The 22,963-nt window shown below is 37.3% G+C and overlaps 1 protein-coding gene across 3 annotated transcripts in view; it reads right to left on the bottom strand.

Moving 5' to 3' along the window:
• The window catches only part of MIB1 (mindbomb E3 ubiquitin protein ligase 1), a 143,930-nt gene that overhangs the window by 106,388 nt on the left and 14,579 nt on the right, over nucleotides 1-22,963 (bottom strand). For 2 of the 3 annotated variants that reach the window (XM_036244201.1, XM_036244202.1), the window contains 3 exons: nucleotides 14,282-14,453; nucleotides 11,607-11,736; nucleotides 2,725-2,829 (listed from right to left, as the gene is read on the bottom strand). In XM_036244201.1, coding sequence (XP_036100094.1) covers nucleotides 2,725-2,829; nucleotides 11,607-11,736; nucleotides 14,282-14,453 — 407 coding nt within the window. The remainder of the gene's footprint in view (nucleotides 1-2,724; nucleotides 2,830-11,606; nucleotides 11,737-14,281; nucleotides 14,454-22,963) is intronic. The other variant, XM_036244203.1, reaches the window with a different exon arrangement.

Below are 22,963 nucleotides of genomic sequence, written 5' to 3'. Positions count from 1 at the left end.
AGAGAGAACCCAACTCTTTTACAGTTTCTGGAGCATCATATTTAGCTAAATTATAGCCAAAGAGGCACAGGGGTCAAACTGTTTTAATGTATCAGATTACTCAAACCCAGCAAATTCACTTCTAGAAATGTAACCTAAGTAAATGTGCAGATATATTTACAAGAATAACTGCAGAAACAATGCTTGCAACAATGAAAAAAAAAACAAATCCAGATACCTATCAACACAAATCACATTAAATACATAATGGCATAACCATGCAAAAGAGTACTGCTCAGCTATCAAAAAAGGACAGGATAGCCTGGATGGCATGGCTCAGTGGATTGAGCATCATCCCATGCACTGAGAGGTCCCAGTTCGATTCCTGGTCAGGGCACATGCCCAGGTTGTGGCCTCAATACCCAGTGGGGGCAGTGCAGGAGGGAATCAATCAGTGTTTCACATCCATGTTTCTCTCTCTCTCTTCCTCTCTCTCAAAAAACATATTTTTAAAAAAACAAAAGAACAGGATCACCCTAGCCAGTTTGGCTCAGGGTTAGAGCATCAGCCCATGGACCAAAGAGGCTGGGGTTCGATTCCCAGTCAAGGGCACGCACCTTGGTTACAGATTCAATCCCTGGTCCCAGGTGGGGTCATGCAGGAGGCAACCAAACAATGTGTCTTTCACATCAATGTTTCGCTAGCTCACTCTCTCTCTCTCCCCCACCCTGCCCCCAAATTCTATTAAAAAAAAAAAAAGTCCTAGGGTGAGGATTAAAAAAAAAAAAAGAACAGGATCACCCTGGCCAGTGTGGCTCAGCTATTACAGCATCAGCCTGCAAACCAAAGAGCTGAGGGTTCAATTCTGGTCAAGTGCACATACCTTGGTTGAGGTTTATCCCTGGCCCTGGTTGGGGTCATGTAGGAAGCAACCAATTGATGTGTCTCTCTCACATCGATGTTTCTCTTTCTCTCTCTCTCTACCTCCCACTCTATCTGAAGATAAATGGAAAAATATACTCGGATGAGGATTTAAAAAAAAAAAAAGAATAGGATCAACCTATCTATCTATATATATATGTATTTTATATATATATGTATTTTATATATATATAATATTTATATATATATATATATATATATAATATATAAATCAGTTGGAATCCTACAAAAATGCACAATTTAAAAATGAAGAGGCATAACCCAGCCAGTGTGGCTCAGTGGTTGAGCGTCAACCCATGTACCAAGAGGTTGCCGGTTTGATTCCCAATCGGCACATGCCCCGGTTGTGGGCCTGATCCCCAGTGGGGGGCATTCAAGAAGTGGCCAATCGGGAGTTTCTATCTTTTCTCCCTCTCCCTTCCTCTCTCTCATTAAAAAAATAAAATAAAATAAAAATAAAAATGGAGAAGCATGAAGATAATGCAAAACTGATAATCAATGCTACACACAATTATAAATACTGGCAAGTAAAGTATGTGTTTAGATTTACATGGTTAGCTTTTATACATAAATAGAATAAATCAAAGCAAAAGAAGATTTTTGGGATATTTTTCCCCTCCTAATGAGGGACATAAAGCAGTTGGGAAAAAATGAAACAAAGCATTCTTTGAATAAGGAATACATTCAAGACGGAAAGGATACAAAAGGCATATACCTTAATATAATAATTATACTCTATAAATAGCTGAGGTCAGTATCTGAACAATGACCCATGAAGTGCAGAAATATAAGGCAATCCATGGAATAAATCACCATCATTCTAAGCATTTAATTCAAAGTGTTTCTAAGTCAATCATTTTCAATTATCAACACTACACTTTCAAAACAGTGAAAAAAATCTCTTTAAAAATATTTTTAATTGGGGGATTGAGTGAAAAAAAGACATTGAGAAGTACAGATTAGTAGTTAAAAATAGTCATGGAGATTGCAAAGTAGAGCATCAGAAATAAGGTCCATAATAGTGTAATAAAAAAAAAAGGAAAGGCCCTGGCCACTTTGGCTCAGCGGTTAGAGCGTCGGCCTGCAGTCCAGAGAGACCCAGGTTCGGTTCCCGCTAAGGGCATGTACCTCAGTTGCAGTTTGTCCCCGGCCCTGGTTGGTCGTGAGGGTGGCAGCCACTCGATGTGTCCCTTTCATGTAGATGTTTCTCTCTCTCTCTCTCTCTCTCTCTCTCTTCCTCTCTCTCCCTCCCACTCTACCTGAACAAAAAATGGAAAGATGTCCCCAGGTGAGGATAAAAAAAATAAAAGGAAAGCAGAAGCGGTTGTTCTATATTTCAGAAACATGAAATAGAATGCTTGAATATATGTATTGATTACACAACTATTACATTACTATTACACCTTATTAGTAAAATAAACTTTAAGGTAAACTTCAAAAACAAAAAAAGATTAGTTAACACCTATTATAATTTATATTTTTATCAGCCACCAAAGCCTAGAATACAAATCCACCATAAAAAACTCATTATAATACTACTCTCCATGCTCATGCCAAGGAGCCTTACAGATGATTCTAAATCTTAGATTCTTAGATTGACTATTAAATAGTTCAAACAAATGTAGTAAAAATGTAAAGTTTATTAAGTTTTCACTTTATAGATTTCCTCTCCTAATGCATATTCATGATGATTCACATGGCTGTGTTCTGACAAAAAGAGAAGACAAAAGAAAAAAGTAAAAGAATACAATTATTTCCCTTCTTTCATCTATACAATATTCCTTTTTTTGTGGGACTACTTACCATGCCCTCAAAGCCAACTCTGTAAAGGTTCTTAGCACCATTGTCCCAGAGAACATATGCTGCGCTATGTGGGCTTGATGCACTCCAGTCTTGGATTTCTGTTACCTGTATGGGAATTTTTTGAGAAAATAATTTTTTTAAAGGGGAAAGAAAGAGGTTCATTTATTTAATTACACTTAAATCTTTAAAATCATTTAAGCTATCATTCTGTGTAACAAAATATGAAAAATATTTGTTTGCTAAATGTATGTCACTTCTAATATATAACTGAACTATAATTAGAGGTATTTTTCCAGAATTGAAAGGTAATTTCTAAAACCATTAAAGAAATTTTAAATTGAAAGACCTAGTTATTACAATAATAGACTTTCAGAAAATACATAATTCAGTACAAAATTTTAAATCTTTAGTCTTAAAGGGTTCCTTTTTTCTTTTTTTTAAATTAATTAATTTATTTTTGTTACAGATGTTTCTCCTTTTTCCCCCCATTAAAGGGTTCCTTTTAAGAAAAGTATTTTCTTTTTCCATCACCATTTATCCCCTCTATGCCCTCTTCTACCTCCCTCCCTCACCTATCTGGCATCACCACACTATTGTCCATAAACCCACTATTTAATACAAATTTCACAATCTTTGACCAAGTACCCAGAATGATTCAAGGTTAACCTGCTCTGTGTCAACTAAAATATGACAAGCATGAGGCTCGATGGCAGTGATCATGGATACTTGAGTGATTTTGTTCCCCAGAAGTTCCCTCAATTGCCCCAAAAAGCAGGCCATCTGAGCTAAAACACCATATCTGTCTACCATGGAAATCCAGACACAATCTCTAGGCCCCACATGGCACCAGACTGGTTCACAAACTTATTTGTTTTTGTTTTTTCTTAATTACTGGGTTACTACTGCTTAAGGGCCAAGAATCAACTACACAAAAATGATACACGATGAGCACTAAACTTGGGTATTCTCAAACAAACCAGTCTAAGCTAAGAATAAAAAGTGGAACATGTTCACCTTATTACTTTGCTCCATCTTGACACTTATAATCAGCCATCCTTCATAGTTACTTAGAATGCCAGGATGTTAAACATATTTTTTTAAGGAATGACCTTAAAAAGACTATTATTTCAAATAAGATACATAATAACCCTTTCTTTCATTTTTACCCTGTACTAAAGAAATTGTTTTGAGCCCTGGCCAGTTTGGCTCAGCGGTTAGAGCGTCAGCCTGCGGTCCGGAGAGACCCGGGTTCGGTTCCCGCTAAGGGCACGTACTTCGGTTGCAGTTTGTCCCCGGCCCTGGTTGGTCGTGCGGGTGGCAGCCACTCGATGTGTCCCTTCACGTCGATGTTTCTCGCTCTCTCTCCCTTCCTCTCTCTCCCTCCCACTCTATCTGTACAAAAAATGGTAAAATGTCCTCGGTTGAGGATAAAAAAAAAAAAAAAATTGTTTTGATAGCTACATATTTTATGATGCTGTTGTAGAGACAAAATTTTTGTTTAAGATTTAATCAAACAGTTGAAAAATATTTCAAATTGTTAGTAAATGAGTCTACTTATTATTTTTAATCATGAAATAATTTATATATTAAAAATAAATTTTAAAAAATAAATTAAAATAAAAATATAGCCCTGGCCAGTTTGGCTCAGTGATTAGCGCATCAGCCCATGGGCCAGAGAGTCCCAGGTTCGGTTCCTGATAAGGGCACGTACCTTGGTTGCAGTTTGTCCCCACCCCGGTTGGGGTAATGTGGGTGGCAAACACTCAATGTATCTCTCTCACATCGATGTTTCTCTCCTCTCTTCCTCCCTCTCTCCCTCCTGCTCTGTCTGAAGATAAATACAAAAATGTCCTCGGGTGAGAATAAAAAAATATATACAGCCCAACCAGTGTGGCTCATAGTCCAATGGACTGAGAGGTCCCGGTTCAATTCCTGGTCAAGGTACATGCCCAGGTTGCAGGTCCAATCCCCAGGAGGGGACATGCAGGAGGCAGCCAATCGATATTTCTCTCTGACATCAATGTTTCTATCTCTCTCTCCCTTCCTCTCTCTAAATAATCAATTATATATATATATATATATATATATATATATATCACATATGTAAACTTTAAAGCATAATAAAAAATGAAATAAACACCAGCCTAAGAAAAAGAATATTACCAGTACTTTTAAAGTCTTCTGTATGCCTCTCATCCCATCCTCTTACCCCATCTTGTTTCCTCCTCAATAATTAAAGGTAGGGATAACTACCACCCTGAATTTAGAGTCCATCACTGCTTTGCTTTGCTTTATGATTTTCACACCTAATCACTGTATACAACCTTACAAAGCAACTGTTTCTAATACTCTAAAGTGAAACATACAATCTTTAGCCAAAAAATCCTTCTAAGTCTAATATAGTCAGATTCTACTTCATTTAGTTTTAAAAAATGCAATGCTAGATTAAATAAGTCTATTTTTTTAAGGGAGGGGAAGCATTTAACTAAAAAACAAAGATCACAAATTTTATTTAAATCAAATTCATCCTAACTTTCAAATTACTTGGGATAAAAGCAAGTTAATTAGTCAAGCTCTGAAACACTAAATGAAATTCCTTCATTTGTTAATATGATTTAATTATTGAGGAGGAAACAAAGTGGAAGGCATAAGAAAATAACTATCATCAATTTTATACTTTGAATTCTGATTAAGAAGTGCAGAGTGGCTGCTTTCAATATGTAAAAAGTTGTTGAGAAACTCTAGTATGGGTAACCATGGACAGAGACAACAATACTGGGGGAGGGGGGAGGGATTGGGAGGAGGGTGTCAATGAGGGGAAAAGGAGAAACATCTGTAACCAAAAAAAAAAAAATTAATTTAAAAAAAAAAGAAACTCTATAAAGGATCAAATTAACATCCCTAATAGTAAGATAACCAGACTTTATGTGATTCCTGATGGAATGGCTACAGAAAGTACACAGCACCACTTATGAGATACTCTTGCCAAAATAAAATTGAACCTGAATCTTATCAGGTCTCTATATCTAACAAGTTTTAAAATACCATAAAGAATCAATCAGCCAAATCCAAAGAATCTGATTTCTTCAACAAATATATGGCTTTTTTTTTTTTTAATGTTGGTAATTTCTGAAGTTGGCTGATGGATGCATGGGAATTTGTTATACTATTCTTTCTATTCTAGTGGATGTTTGAAATTTTCCATAATAAAGTTTTTTTTTTTAAAGATAGAAGTATATCTAGTGTACCTACATGAAACACTTAATTGACACATTCAAAGCATTTATAAAATGAAAAAAAGTATTAAAATACTAACAGAGGTAGTGATGCTGAAGAAACCCTTTAAGAATACACTGCACACTTCCATGATGTCTTTAGACCATGTTTGCCAAAACCCACACTTAACATGTTCATTTTTGTGTATGAACACCGTTATCACCATGCAAGTCATGAATTTGCGTAAGTATTGCAACATCAGCTTGGGTTGGTTTACATCCCTTAATATAGCTCATACTAGCCATATAGTTGAGCATTGAGCACATGTAGTAATGAGGGTAGGATGGGAATCTTGAATCTCAAAAAAAAAAAGGGAGAATACACTACTCACGTTGTTTATACCAAGGGATTTAGGACAGAGAAGCCAGCACTGAAGGGAAAGGGGGGGGACTTAAAAACTTTCTTCATTCACACACACTGTAAAAAAAAAAAGTCACACACTAAAAACTACATTTGTCCTGGCCAGGTTGCTTGGTTGGCGCATCATTCCATGCATCAAAGGGTTGTGTGTTCAATTCCCAGTCAGGGCACATACCTAGATTATGGGTTGGATCCCCAATCAAGGCCATGCAGGAGGCAACCGAATGAACATATTTCTCTTGCACATCAATGTTTCTCTTTCTCTTTTTCTATCTCTCTCCCCAATTCCTCTCTAAAATCAATAAACATATTCTTGGGTAAGGATTTTTTTTAAAGGCTACACTTGATTATAATATGCTTTAAAATATTACTCTGAAGATTTACTATTATAGTAAGTTCTCTCATTTAGTCACATGTGTAAGATTATTTATTTTACCTCATTTTGTTCTTAAAATGCAACATGTATTAAACTGTAACAAACCAAAAATGTAATGCTAATGACTCAAAGCTTTAAGAATACCTACTTTTTATTTCCCAAAGGAATACCAACAAAACAAAAACCCAGAAAGTTACAATTATATGGCTTCAGACGTTAAAAAGCTGCCTTCAAATTTACTTCTAATGCACTCTTTCTAAAGAATGTATACTCTACCAATGGAAAGAGTAAGCTAAATAAGATTACATAGTGGAATATAGAAAACATGAGATCCAGCCAGGAAAGAGGCAATGGCATCCGTCAAAGGAAGTTTCCAGGATGACTGCTGGGCACCAGGCATCAAAGGCGGTCTGTCTAAACTGTAGTCATGTGATTCACAAGCCACGCATGTTAAAGGCTCTTGTCAGCAAGCTCCCCACTGCCATAATACCATTTCATTGACCTGAGGACACTGCCCAAGTGAGCCTGTTCCAAATTCTCAGGTGTACTTGGCTTGTTGGACTATGTAATGGTGAAGTTCCCACTCTCCCCTCCACACCACCATTCCCTGCCACCTAGATCAGCTGAGGTCTTTCAACCCTACAAAATATTCTGCACCTAAAACTTTGAGGCAGACAATGGTAAGCTTAGAAGTAAAAAATACATAGTGACCTATCCCCTCTGACCATATTCTTTCCCAATGCCCAGCATCTGCCCATATTTCTGCCCTGCCTAATGTCCTATATTTCCCAGGACTCACTAATGACCTTGGCCCACTGACTACCCCAGAAGGACTCTTAATTCCCAGGGAAGTAAGACAGGTTATCCAGATACTCTATTCCGTTTATCTTCTCCTGGGAGATTGCATCTAAATATAGCTATTATGCTCTGTCCTTGTAATAGCTACATTTGTGCTAAATGTTATAGAACATAGCACTAATTTATACAACAAAGATAAAGTGAAATAATGACAGCAAAAGTCAGGGAGGCTTACAACTTCAGGAAAAAACAGAAGGCTTTTAAAGATACTGATAACATTCTATTTCTTAATCTGAATAGTGGGAACAAAGTATTCATTGTATTACTATTCTTTAAACTTTCACGTATATTTTCTACATTCCTCTGAGTGATACAGCTGCTATATATGGTTGTGAAAGTTGTTCACTACACAATGGGCCTTGCCAAGGAGGAGTGTAGGAACTGATACCCTGACCAAGCTCTTCTTACCAAAACTCTATGCACTGGGGCAAGGCTATTCCTGCACCCATCCCCAAAGGAGTACCTTTCCTCTACCATCGGCTTGCCAAGCATGTCCCCATGCCAGAGGTGGCACCTTTTCAAAATTCACACTATTCTATTTTTCTTTTTAGAGCAGTGTTTCTCAAACTTTAATGGATATATAAATGACTTAGGGATCTTGTTAAAAATAAGGATCCTCGCCCTGGCCGGTTTGGCTCAGCGGTTAGAGCATCGGCTGCAGTCCAGAGAGACCGGGGTTCTGTTCCCGCCAAGGGCACGTATCTGTTGCAGTTTGTCCCTGACACTGGTTGGTCGTGCGGGTGGCAGCCACTAGATGTGTCCCTCTCAAGTCAATGTTTCTCTCTCTCTCTCTCTCTCTCTTTCTCTCTCTCTCTCTCTTCCTCTCTCTCCCTCCCACTCCATCTGAACAAAAAATGGAAAAATGTCCTCGTGTGAGCATAAAAAGAAAAAAATAAGGATACTCACATTACCAAATTTCAGGTTATACTACAAAGCCACTGTAATCAAAACAGCCTGGCACAAGAACAGGCATATAGACCAGTGGAACAGAACAGAGAACCCACAAATAGACCCAAGGCAATATGCTCAATTCATATTTGACAAAGGTGGCAAGAGCATACAGTGGAGTAAAGACAGCCTCTTTATTAATTAAATGGTGTTCGAAAAATTGGACAGATACATGCAAAAAATGAAACTAGACCATCAACTTACACCCTACACAAGAATAAACTCAAAATGGATAAAAGACTTAAATGTGACCCGTGAATCCATAAAAATCCTAGAAGAAACTGTAGGCACCAAAATTTCAGATATCATATGCAGCAGAATTTTCACTGATACATCACCTAAGCCAACAGAAACAAAGGAGAAAATGAACACATGGGACTACATCAAACTCAAAAGCTTCTGCACAGCAAAAGATACAATCATCAAAATGGAAAGGCTACCCACTGTATGGGAGAGCATAACTGCCAATGATATATCAGATAAGGGGTTAATTTCCAATATATGTAGAGTGCTCATACAACTCAACAAGAAAGACAAAGAACCCAATTCAAAATTGGGCATAGGAACTAAATAGACACCTCTCCAAACAGGACATACAAATGGCTAAGAGACATATGAAGAAATGCTCACCATCACTAATTATCAGAGAGATGCAAATTAAGACAACAATGAGGTATCACCTCACACCTGTCAGAATGGCCGCCATCAACAAATCATCAAACAACAAGTGTTGGCGAGGGTGTGGAGAAAAGGGGACTCTGGTACACTGCTGGTGGGAATGCAGACTGGTGCAGCCACTATGGAAAACAATATGGTATCACCTCAAAAAATTAAAAATTGAACTTCCATTTGACCCAGTGATCCCACTTCTAGGAATATACCCTAAGAAGCCTGAAATACCAATTAGAAAGAATATATGTACCCCCATGTTCGTAGCAGCACTATTTACAATAGCTAAGATCTGGAAACAGCCCAAATGTCCATCAGTAGATGAATGGATAAAAAAGCAGTGGTACATATACACAATGGAGTACTATGCAGCTGTAAGAAAGAAAGATCTCTTATCCTTTGAGACGACATGGAGGGACCTGGAAAGTGTCATCCTAAGCGAAACAAGCCAAACAGAGAAAGACAAGTATCATATGATCTCACTTATTTGTGGAATATAATGAACATAACAGTCTGAGGAATGGGGTGGTCCCAGAGAGGTGGAAGTGAGGTACAGACTGACAATCCCCAGAAGAAGGGGTGGTGGGGGAGAGATAAACCACAGAACTTATATGCATGTATGCATGAACAAAGGACATGGGCAATAAAGCTGGGGAGAGGGCGGGGAGGGAGGGCGAGGGGGAAATCTGTGGAGGGAAAAGGAGAAACATCTGTAACAAAAATAAATTAATAAATTAAATAAAAAAAATAATTAAAAAAAAAAAAAAAAAAAAAGAACAAAGTCTATATAACATAAGACAAAGAGACAAAGAGACCCAGCAATTCCATTTCTGGGCATTTATCCAAAGAAACCCAAAACACTAAATCAAAAAAATATACTGGCCAGTGTGGCTCAGTGATTGAGCATCGACCCATGCATGCAGCAAGAGGTCACCGGTTCGATTCCCGGTCAGGGCACATATCCAGGTTGTGGGTCAATCCCCAGTGGGGGACATGCAGGAGGTAGCCAATCGATGTTCTCTCTTATCAATGTTTCTATCTCTCTCCCTCTCCCTTCCTCTCTCTAAAATCAATAAAGAAAAAAATTTTTTTTAAATATATGTGCATCTATATGTTCATTGCAGCATTATTTACAATTGCCAAGATACAGAAGCAACCTAAGTGTATATCAACAGATGAATGGATAAAGAAGTGGTACATACATACAACAGAATATGACTCAGCCATAAAAAGGAATGAAATCTTGCCATCTGCAATAGTATCAATGGATCTATTAGGGTGTTGTGCTGAGTGAAATAAGACATACAAAGACAAATGCCCTATGATTTTACTTGTATGTGGAATCTAAAGAGAAAAATAAACAAACAAGCAAAACAGAAACAGACTCATAGAATATTTTAATGGTTGCCATGTGGGAGGGGGTTGATAGGATGAGTAAAAAAGGTGAAGGGATTAAGAAGTACAAATTGGTATTACAGAATAGTCATAGGGATGAAAAGTACAATATAGGGAACATAGTCAATAATACTGTAATAACTATGTATGGTGTTAGATGGGTACTAAATTTATTGGGGTGATCACTTAGTAAGTTATATAGAGTCTAATCACTGAGGTGTACACTTGAAACTAATACAATGTAGTATGTCAACTATAATTGAAAAAATAAAAACATTATTTAAAGTTAAAAAAAAGTCATCATTCCTCAATGCTAAAATGTTTCAAATGTGAAATGTTACTCATTTCAGTATATCTAGCATTTAGCATAACAGAGTATACACAATTCAACTAATCAATAAATGATCAACAAAAGCCACATAAAATCCAAAATAAATAAATCCAACAATCCACTTAGCCTAATTAATATCTCTGACTATCCCACCCCAGTGCAACAGGCTCTACACAATTCCCTTCAGAATAGCTGCTATAATTGACAGACAGCTCTATACACTGTGAAGAGTAACAAAGGTAAGTGTACTAGGTAACAAAGTAGCTGCTTATTACCCTCTAAGACACAGGTCTTTGAGAGAATGTAATATTAAACAAGTAAATTCAAATGAAATTTTAATATCAAGAAAGTTGAGAGCATAAGATAAAGCTCAGGGAAGACTGGCTCAAACAGAATGTTTAGAAAGGCATCAGGACAACAAAATAGCAATACGAAGCCTAAAGGTAGAAAGGTAAAATCTACCTAACAACTTTCTCAAGAAATGCCAATATTTACAACACAGCAGGAACAATCTTCTTTCAGGGAAAAAAAAAAAGGAAATGAAGATTTTAAAAATTGTTCTTGGCACAGGAAAAAAATGGGCCACAAAATTCAATTATAGAAGTAATAAAAATCTCTTGATATATCATATTCTAAAATAACATGACAAACTAAAAAAATAAATGTTACCTTTCCCCTACGTCCATTTCCTCCATCCTGATCTTCCCATTGCCAGTCTACTCCTCGTACCACTCTGGCACCTGCAAAGATCCCTCTGGCTGTAATCTTCTTAGATTTTCTACGAGACTCTAACAGAACCCTAAAAATAAAATTATTTACTTTCAAATTTATATAAAAATAGGTTAATATTCATTTATTTTTCTAAAACAAGATTATAAAAAAGGTTATTTTGAAAATATAAAAGCTTTTTCTTTGTTCTGGTTAATATCATAACAGCATGTTACAAGAATACCTTCTACATTCCACAGATGATGACGATAATCAGTGGTAGCTGGAATAATAAAAGCAACTAATATTTCCTGAGTTTTTACTATACATAAAAGCATTACAGAAGAACAAAGTCTGTTGCACTCCTTAAGAGGAGGGTATTTTTATATTAACCATTTTACAAAGAAGGAAACTGAGTCTCAAAGAGTTAAGTAGTTTGCCCAAGGTCACAAATGTTAAACAGTAATGGAATCCACATATGAACCCAGTCTAACTACTTCAGAGTATCACTATACTCTTCACTACTTTAGAGATGACAAACTCAAATCAAGTGTAATTGTTAGGTAAATAATATAAATAAAGGCCTAAGAAAGACAACACCACAGAAATAATAAATGACAAGTGGCAACTGACCTCAAGCTTAAGGAAGATAAAATGGAGTGGTAAGGCCCTGGCCAGTTTGGCTCAGCAGTTAAGAGCGTCGGCCTGTGGTCCAGAGAGACCCAGGTTCAGTTCCCATGAAGGGTGCATACCTCGGTTGCAGTTTGTCCCCAGCCCTGGTTGGTCGTGCGGGTGGCAGCCACTCGATGTGTCCCTTTCACGTCGATGTTTCTCTCCCTCTCTCTCTCTCTCTCTCTCTCTCTCTCTCTCTCTTCCTCTCTCTCTCTCTCTCTCTCTCTACCTCTCTCTCCCTCCCACTCTCTCTGAACAAAAAGTGGAAGAATGTCCTTGGGTGAGGATAAAAAAAACAAAACGGAGTGGTAGGGACTTGGTGAACTCAAGTACATGATTTGTCTACAGGGTACAGGTGACTCCTGTGTTTCAACCAATTCTTGCCATGAACAAATGTAGACCCATTGCTGAGTCTTCTGGGTGTGTATGTGTGTGTTTTAAGAATTCATAAACTTAAGATTTTTGTGTGTGAAATCACCCGATTTCAAAAGATTAACAATTATTCAAAATTTTGGAGCACAGTATATGCCAAGTAAAATACATCCGTGGCCTGGATTTGACCTGCAGTAAACTGTCTCCAAAGTACTGCATACCTTCGGAAGACTGTGGACCTTGAAAAATATTCTAAACTCAATTATCTGAACCAGTTGGGTTTTCCAGACCATCTGTTCCTCATTCTTCTACATCCTTCTTATTCATAAAATGAAAAAGATGTGGGTTTTTTTCTGCTTTCTACTTTCATCTCATTATTCTATTCATTTTTAGAATGTCTTTATTATACTCTAACTTTAAAAAATTGTAAATAAAAGTAAAAAAATAACTTGTTCCAAATTACTTAGTTAATAAAGGGCAGGACCATGATTTGAACTGGGACACCAGGACACTAAAATCCACTTTTCTGTAACTCCTATGACTGGCTAGATTCCTGCTCCTGTGCATTATCCACATGTACATGAGAAGACTAAATTACCTGAAATTCTACAGCTATTCACAATTAACACTCCTCTTTCATATTCCTAAAACACTTAATCCATACCCTTCATAGAATATAAAACATCACATGATAATCACTATTGACCAAATAATCTCTTAACTTGTAAATTCTTTAAGAATATTGTGCTTTATTTATCTTCAAATTTACACAAGCCTAACAGCTGCCTCGAAGTCTTAATAAATGCCTCTTGACTCAATCATTGAGCCCCAGTGATGACAATTAACAGAAGTGAAGGCATAGCAAGAAGAAAATAATCAGCTCTGGCAGGGTAGTTCAGGCGGTTACCAGCGTCTGATACGCCAAGGTTGTGGATTCACCCACTGTCAGGGCACATATAAGAATCAACCAGCTCTGGCTGGTTTGCCTCAGCAGTTAGAGCATCAGCCCGTGGACCAGGGAGTCCCGGGTTCGATTCCCACTAAAGGCACATACCTCAGTTGCAGTTTTTCCCCGGCCCTGGTTGGGGTTGTGCAGGTGGCAACCAATCGATGGGTCTCTTTCACATCGATGTTTCTCTCCCTCCCTCCCGCTCTATCTGAAGATAAATGCAAAAATATACTCGGGTGAGAATAAAAAATAAAAAGAAAAAGAATCAACCAATGAATGCATAAATAATGGGAACAACAAATGTTTTTCTCTCTTTAAAATCAATAAATAAAAAATTAATAATAAAAACACTTTAGCTTGTTAAAAGAAGAAGAAAATAATCAGCCTCTCTTGTCTACCCTTGCATTTCCAAATACTGAGTAATGCCAAGTATCTACATGAGAGAAAGAATACCCCCGATTATCTTGGAAAAATACTTACAGCTTCATCTTCAGAGACAAGCCTAGTCCACATCTAGCCTGCTGCTACCCTCTGACTAAACTAGCTGTAAGAAGTTTTCCTAATCCTATTTCTAAGGCTGATTAGTATAAAAATTTAATACAAACAAAGAATTTCAACTAAAGAAAAAAATTATTTCCCATACCTCTCACTTCCTGGTGTAGTAATTCTATAGAAGCGATGCCTTAAATGATGTTTATCTCCATGATAACAAACTGTGCACAAATCATAATTTGTACACTCTGCACACTTCCATCGAATGCCGATGATTGGTTGCTGGCGGCAGGTATCACACATGGTGCCATCATGCTTAATGCCTATTAAAACAAGGATACATACTTACATTAATTACAGGTATTATTTACTTGAATATTATTTCTTAAGGAGAAAAAATAAAGTAACATTTTACAAAGTATTTCAATAAAGTAGGAAATAATATTCCAAATGTACCAAGATAACATTTTACAAATATTTTAATCAGCACAAATTATAGACTAAATAGTTTCTATCCCTTCTTTTTTTCATTAGTAAAAAATTTCTCTTGCCCTGGCTGGTTTAGCTCAGCGGTTAGAGCGCTGGCACAGGAAACAAAGAGGCAAAAGTTCGATTCCGGTCAAGGGCACATACCTCAGTTGCGGTTCGGTCCCAAGCCCTGGTCGGGGTTCTGTGGGAGACAGCCAGTTGATGTGTCTCACATCGATGTTTCTCTCTCTCTCTCTCTCTCTCTCTCTCTCTCTCTCTCTCTCTCCCCCCTCCCACTCTATCTAAAGATAAATATAAAAGTATCCTCGAGTGAGGATTATAGGAAAAAAAACATTTATCTGTAGCACTTCCCTTGTTCTCATCCACAAACTGAAACTTGGATTCAGTCCAGAGAAAGAAAGAAGAATCTTTTACCTCCAAGGAAATGTTCCAGATTTCAACACTCAGAAATCTTTTGAGGAATTTTAACTTATCCTCTAGATAAATAATTACTCCAAAAGACAACTTGATTCTAAAGATATCATAGAAACAAACTACCAATTAACTTAAAATTTTTTCTCTAGGTATTAACTTTGTCCCCACAAACAATAAACTTCAGAAAATCATTAAAAAGAAAGTTTCCAAGTTTAAAGAGCAACAATATACTATAGTTGAGTTTGTTGTGTTTTTTTTCCTTAAGGAATAATAAGTACTACACTCTAGAAAAATAAAATAAGTATTTGATAATATAACCTTAACAAAAAATGTTCATATGCATGGATGAGACAGATAGATATTAGAACTACAAAAGGTAGCATTAAATAGTAGTGAAAATAACTGATATTTTAGAGTACTATGATTGGAAATAATGTTCCTTTTTTATTGTTATACTAAAATCACTTATTCAATAAATCAAAAACACAAGTTTTTAAACAGTGTCTGACTTGTGAATATCAGTGTCACTATTTTATGAACACATGCTCTATGGTCAAGTTCGATTTTGAACTACAAGCAAGAGCTATGTTGTCTGTACAACAGTGACATACTCCTGGATTCCAGTTCTGGTTCTCTATCAGTAGCTATCTTTGGGCCCCTGAAAAAGTTATTTCGACTGAAGTATTTACATATAAAAAGCAGTATTTTTTTCAAAATAATTGGAAGGGTAACAGAGGGCATTGCTCATGTTGGGTAACAGGTAACATGGAGATTCGTTGTATTTTTTCTATTTGTTGTAAGTTTAGAAATTTTCCATAATTAAATGAGAGAAGTTGTGTTAGTACCCTTTGGAGAAAGCAATATGTTCTTTCAAGGTAAAAGATATTCTAGGAATCTAATTAAGAATGTGCTGTATAGCCCTGGCCAGTTTGGCTCAGAGGTTAGAGCGTCCGCCCGCAGACCAGAGAGTCCTGGGTTCGGTTCTCTCTAAGAGCACGTACCTCGGTTGCAGTTTGTCCCCGGCCACAGTTGGAGTCATGTGGGTGGCAACCACTCAATATGTCTCTCTCACATCGATGTTTCTCTCTCTCTCTATTCCCCCCTCTCTCCCTCCTGCTCTATCTGAAGATAAATGCAAAAAAAAAAAAAAGTCCTCAGGTGAGGATAAAAAAAAATTTAAAAAAAAGAATGTGCTGTATATGCAAGAACTAGAGTACAAAAGTACTAAACTCCACAAGAACTAATGCATTATTGCTACTTCTTGATAAGAAAAAAATTCTCTGTAATTCACTTCCTATATCTAGATTTAAAGTCTCTATGAGTAAGGTAACCAGATTCTAAATAAAGAGCCAAACATAAGAATAAATCTGTCTAAGTGGAGGTGGTTAAGAATAAAAAAAAAGGTGGGGGGGCAGGGAGGAATGAAAACTAGAAGGAAATTGGGATGCCTAGTGAACTTCAAAAGAGCATGACACATAAACCAAACATGTTTTGTGTGTAATCTTTCTGCACTCTCCTTCCACACAAATGCTTGATTGAAGGGACAGAGAAGATGGAAGACACAAGTCCTACTGATTCATTCAGTAATTATATGTTTATTGCTACTGTAGCCAGGCCCTCTGTTGCTTTCAAATATCACTCTTGCTACAGTATGAAGAACAGAAAGGAAGAAAAAGAAAAAGTGGCTAGAGAAAGGCAATCAAGTCATAAGAAGTTTATACAGCAGTCCAGGTGAGGTGATATTTTAAGTCAGGGTGATAACAGAGCGAGTGGAAAGAAATAAGAGATTAAGGACTTGGTGAGACTATGGGTTACAAAACAAGAGATATAGAAGGTAACCCAAAAAAGTATGAATGGAATCAATCAGGAGAAAAAAACAGATATGTTAGAGCTTTTTAGAAACAGACAGTTCTCTTTAAAACAAAGGAGAAGCCCTAGCCGGTTTGGCTCAGCCGTTAAGAGCATTAGCCAGCGGACCAAAAAATAGTGGGTTCAATTCCGGTCAAAGGCACATACCTCAGTTGTAGTTCAGGGTCCTGCGGGAGGCAACCAATCAATGTGAGATACGTCGATGTCTCTCTCTCTCTCCCCCCCCCCCCACCCTGACGGAAGATAAATGGGAAAATATCCTTGGGTGAGGGTTTTTAAAATAGAATAAAAATAAAACAGAGAGCCCTGGCAGTTTGCCTCAGCGGTTAGAGCATCAGCCTGCAGTCCAGAGAGACCCGGGTTCCGTTCCCGCTAGGAGCACTTACCTCGGATGCAGTTTGTCCCCAGCCCTGGCTGGTCGTGTGGGCACCCGATGTGTCCCTTTCGCATCGATGTTTCTCTCTCTCTCTCTCTCTTCCTCTCTCTCCCTCCCACTCTATCTGAACAAAAAATAGAAAAATGTCCTCGGGTGAGGATAAAAAATAAAACAGAGAGAAAACTAAATAAGCACATGCTAATTCAAAAATGCAAGCTCAGGACTCCAATGACAGAAGTGAATCTAAGAAACTAAATCAAAAAAGAATCAGAAAAAGTTTCATAGAAATGGTGGAGTAGACCTTTCAAAGGAAGAAGAAATCTCAGAAGAGCACAGAATATGTTCAATGAACCAGGAGAAGCTTTATTTGGCAAGAATATGAAATATAGCTTAGAGATGCATTTTAGAGTAATTCTGGGAAATAATAAGATAAAATGATTTGTAACCTGTATATTTAAATTGTTGCATTAAATGGTAAAAACAAGGGTATGTGATTTAAGACTAGTTCTATAACTTACTAGCTAGGTAATGTTCAGTATCAGCTTAAACTACTCTAGGATCAATATTCTCATCTATAAATTAAGAAAATACTTCCTTTCATATGTAACGGATTGAATGTGTTCACCCAAAATTCATGTTGAAGCTCTACCCCACAATGTGATGTTTGGAGGTAAAACTTTAGGGAGGTAAATGAGGTAATGAGGGTAAGCCTCTATGATGGGATTAGTGTCCTTTTAAGAAGAGAAAGAGAGACCAAGTCTCAATCTGTCAGATGAGGACACACTAAGAAGGCAGCTATCTGCAAGCCAAGAAGAGAACTGCCACCAGAAAACTGATTTGGCCAGCACTTCAATCTTGAACTTCCAACTGTAAGAAATAAACTCCTGTTGTTTAAACCACCCAGTCGATGGCAGTTTGTTAAGGCAACTCAAGCAGGCTATGACAATATAGAAGAGGACATTGTGAAGCTAAAGTGATATAATATAGGTAAATACACTTTGAAAGACTTTAAAGCAAAATATAAAGAATTATACTGAACTTAATTTATAAGGAATTATACTGCACTTAATTTCACCTTGATATATTTATTGAAAGTACTAGTCATCTACTTAATTTAGTGATCAAAATCATCATATACCCTAGGAAAATTCAGCAATACTTATACAGAAATCAGAGAATTTAATTTCCCAAAAACTACATATGGAAAATATTCAATTATTCATGTGTGGATTGTCCCTGTTTTAGCTAATTAGCCACCTTCTCCATAGTCATTCTCTCACTATATGGCCTCCCTGAGGTTTTACCTGTCTTCTCAGTTCCTTTCATTGTTTTCACTCCAGAATAGCAACAGTGGGCATAACTGGCATGCAAGATAGTCCTACATACCAGCAAATCATCCACCACTTCTCATCATTGATAATGATGGATTCTATCCCATAGCTAATGAAGTCTGATTGCAGCAATCATGAAAACTATCATCAGCTCTAGGCCCAAAAGAAATCATACTCTAGTCTAAACAGAATGCACACTAAAGTTAAAAATTCCAGATTTACAGCTACACAACTTAAAGCTACCAGCATTCACTACTATTACATGCTTCAGTCTTGTAGAATATAAATTTAAAAAAACTGAATGCAACTTTCATCTATTCTTCCTTATTGGGTATATAAATTGAATACAAAGAAAAAAAAGCTTTTTTAATCATATAAAGATTTTTTAAAGTACCAAATAATCCATAAACTGCCAAATCATCCCTTGGATTACAAAGAATTGGCTATACTTTGCATTAAATCAATATGTAATCAACTCCTTATATTAACTTTTTTAATCTGTAATTACTCCTGTGACTACTATCTCCCAACACAAACAGCAAAAGTTTACCAAATTAAAAAGTTATTCTAGCCTGGCCAGTGTGGCTCAGTGGTTGAGCATCAGGGCACATGCCCAGTTTGTGGGCCGATCCCCAGTGAGGGGCATACAAGAGGTAGCCAATCAATATTCTCTCTCATCGATGTTTCTCTCTCTCTCCCTTCCTCTCTGTCTCTAACATTAATAAAAAAAATTTTTTTTAATATATTTTTTTAAAGTTAGTCTAGTTCACACAAAGATTTTTTTTTTTTATCCTCACCTGAGGACATTTTTCTATTTTTTGTTCAAAGATAGAGTGGGAGGGAGAGAGAGGAAGAGAGAGAGAGAGAGAGAGAGAGAGAGAAAGAGAAACATCGATGTGAAAGGGATACATCAAGTGGCTGCCACCTGCACGACTAACCAGGGTCAGGGACAAACTGCAACCAAGGTACACACCCTTAGCGGGAACCGAACCCAGGTCTCCCTGGACCGCAGGCTGATGCTCTAACCGCTGAGCCAAACCGGCCAGGGCAACACAAAGTTATTTTTTAAGATAAATTTTAAAACCTATCAACAGAAAGATTTTTATAGAACTGTCATAATTGTCTGATGCAAGGCTATTAACTGAATTATAAATTTTCATTAAACTGCAATTAATGAGAAATGGCAAGAATCACAATATGAGTTTTTTAAAATTCAGATTTTAATACTGAAATACAGGTATATTCCTAGAAAACTGACTGTATATTTAAAATGGAGGAAAAATGTAGCAGATTATATTTTCCAAAGCGGGCCATGCCAATCTACATCCATCCTAAGTTCTCTTCTGACTACGTGACCATCAAGAAACAGGTCTATCCCTCCTCCGCACCCCCCACCCCTCCCACATACACATACTGGACCTAAGTAGACATCTGTAACTGCCTTAGTGGTCAACAGAAGGTGATGGAAGTGACTTCTGAGGCTAGGTCAGAAAAGACAAAGAAAGTGCCACTTTTCTGTCCATGTCTGTCTTTCTGCTTACCTCAGGATTCATACCCTGTGTGCCTTGGGAACTTTGTTGTATAAGTCTGGCCATTATGAAGCTTCCATAGAGGAGAGACCACATGGAATGGGCACAAAGAGGTATAAGAGATGCCCTAAGAAGCCTGGCTCTGCCAGCCCTTCCACTATTTGATACTTCCAGCTGAGGTCCTAGACACTGTGGAGCAGAAACAAGCCATTCCCCACTAAACCACATCCAAATCCCTGGCCCATGGAAGCCATGAGCATATAAATTGTTTCATACCACTAAGTTTTGGGGGTAATTTGCTATGTAACCATTGTAACTGAAACTAAGCAAGTTAAAAGTAATTTACAATCTTTGTTAAATTAGAGCTCCTTAAATTCAACAAATCAAAAATAAAGACATATTAGCCCTGGCTGGTTTGGCTCAGCAGTTGGAGCACTGGCCTGTGGACCAGAGAGTCCCGGGTTGGGTTCCCGCTAAGGGCATGTACCAAAAAATATATAAAAAATAAAAGTAAATAAATAAATAAATATTAAAGAATTAAATATGAGCCCTGGCTGGTGTGGCTCAGTTGGTTGAGCGCTGTCCCATGCACTGAAAAGTCACCAGTTCAATTTCCAGTCAGGGCACATACCTAGGCTGTGGGTTCAATCCCTAGCAGAAGACAACAGATCGCTGTTTCTCTCTCACATTGATATTTCTTTCTCTCTTTTCCTCCCTTTCCCTCTAAAATCAATAAAAACATATCTTTTTATAAAATAATTAAATATGAAAAAAGAAAACCATTAAAGTGCTAGAAAAAAAGTTGAAAAACATACTTCACAATTTTAAGCCAAGTTTTTCTAAGCATGAAACAAAACCTAGAGGTCACATGCATGCCCATGTGAGCACACAAACACCTAAGTGTATAAATAGAGAAAAATCTGAATGCTCACTACAAAACTGCTGACAGTGATTGGGGGTGCACAGATGGGGAAAGGGAAGGCACTTTCACTTTTTGTTCTATATACCTTTGAATTATTTAGTTTTATTATAAGCATTATGAAAAATTTCATAATTTCAAAAAGTAAACACAGCCCTGGCCAGTTTGACTCAGCAGTTGAGTGTCGGCCTGCGAACCAGAGAGTCCCGGGTTCAGTTCCCACTAGGGGCACGTACCACCAAAAAAATTTAAAAAAAGTAAACACATCCCTGGCCAGGGTTCAGTGGGTTGGTCATCATCCCGTGCACCAAAATGTTGCCCAACAGATTCCCAGTCAGGAAATATGCCCAGATTTTGGACTCAATCCACAGTACGGGACGGAGGCAGCAAATGGATGTATCACTCTCATATTGATGTTTCTCTCTCTCTTCCTCTCCCTTCTTCTCTCTCTAAATATCAATTTTTTTAAATCCTCACCTGAGGATATTTTTACATTTATTTTCAGACAGAGTGGGGGGGGGGGGGAGAGAAACATCTATGTGCGAGAGACACATCGATTGGCTGCCACCCACATGACCCCATCTGGGACCAGGGACTAACCACAACCGAGGTACGAGCCCTTGGCTGGAATCAAACCCAAGACTCTTTGGTCCATAGGCCAACGCTCTAACCGCTGAGCCAAACCGGCCAGGGCTAAAAATCAATTTAAAAAAAAATACACACACACACACACACACGTGTATGTGTGTGTGTGTGTGTGTGTTTTATCCTCACCCAATGACATTTTTTGCATTTATTTTCAGATACAGCAGGAGGGAGAGAGGGGCGAAGAGAGAAGAGAGAAACATCAATGTGAGAGAGACACATCGACTGGCTGCCACCCACACAACCCCAACCAGGGCCAGTGACAAACTGCAACAGAGGTATGTGCCTTTAGCAGGAACTGAAACTGGACTCTCTGGTCCGAGGGCCGACACTCTAACCTCTGAGCCAAACAGGCAAGGGCTAAAAAATATTTTTAAAAAATACAAAGCAATAGATACCAATTATCCTCTCAAAATAGCTCAGATTAAAAATAATATGTCAGTGCATGGGAAGATGGTGTCAAGAGAGCCAGTCAGATACTGCTGAGAGGTAAATACAAAATTGATACAACCTCTATAGCAGGTACTTGCAAAATGTTTCAAGTGCCTTCAAAGACCTTGACCCTGCCTTCAGAATTTTAAAAGGTACATCCAAAGACAGTAAATTGTTTGTAGTAGATAGAAACAAAAATTTAACATAACTGATATAAAAAATATGGGTAAGCTATTTATGTGTAAACTATGGTAATTCATTAAGGGAAATTCAGTTATTAAGTGATGTTGAAGAAGAAATATTACTGACATTATAAACTATATTATTATTTTATAAAGCAGTTTGCAAAGAATTCCAGTATACCCTTTTGGTAAGTAAATTACATAATTCATATAATTCATGTACACAGAAAAACTAGAAAGATAATCCCCAAAATATGCTGATGAAATTACCCTTTGTAATTTTTCAAGTTTTCTACACTGAGTGTATATTAATTCTAGGAAGCAGCTGCGTGAGTAGGGGTATTTAATATGCAGTATAAGCATATAAAAGCTAAAACAAACAAAAACACGAGGGACTCTAAACAAATATCTATAGAAACCAACTTTCAAATAGTTACTTAAACAGAACAATACTATTAACTGTTACTTAGAAATTTTTATTTCTTTTAACCCTTACACTAACTGAACTATTTCATGTGTATGAAAAGAATTTATGTAGCTTATTTAGATACACTTTTCATTGCCACATAACTGAAGTTAGAGTCTAATCTGTCCCACTATAGGAAAGCACTATGACCAAAAACATAGCATAACAGTAAATGTCTCCA

The sequence above is a fragment of the Molossus molossus genome, unplaced genomic scaffold (genome assembly GCF_014108415.1).
Source record: "Molossus molossus isolate mMolMol1 unplaced genomic scaffold, mMolMol1.p scaffold_m16_p_6, whole genome shotgun sequence".
NCBI lineage: Eukaryota > Metazoa > Chordata > Mammalia > Chiroptera > Molossidae > Molossus > Molossus molossus.
The sequence above is the reverse complement of the archived record's forward strand: the minus strand, read 5'-3'. Positions and strand labels throughout refer to the sequence as shown.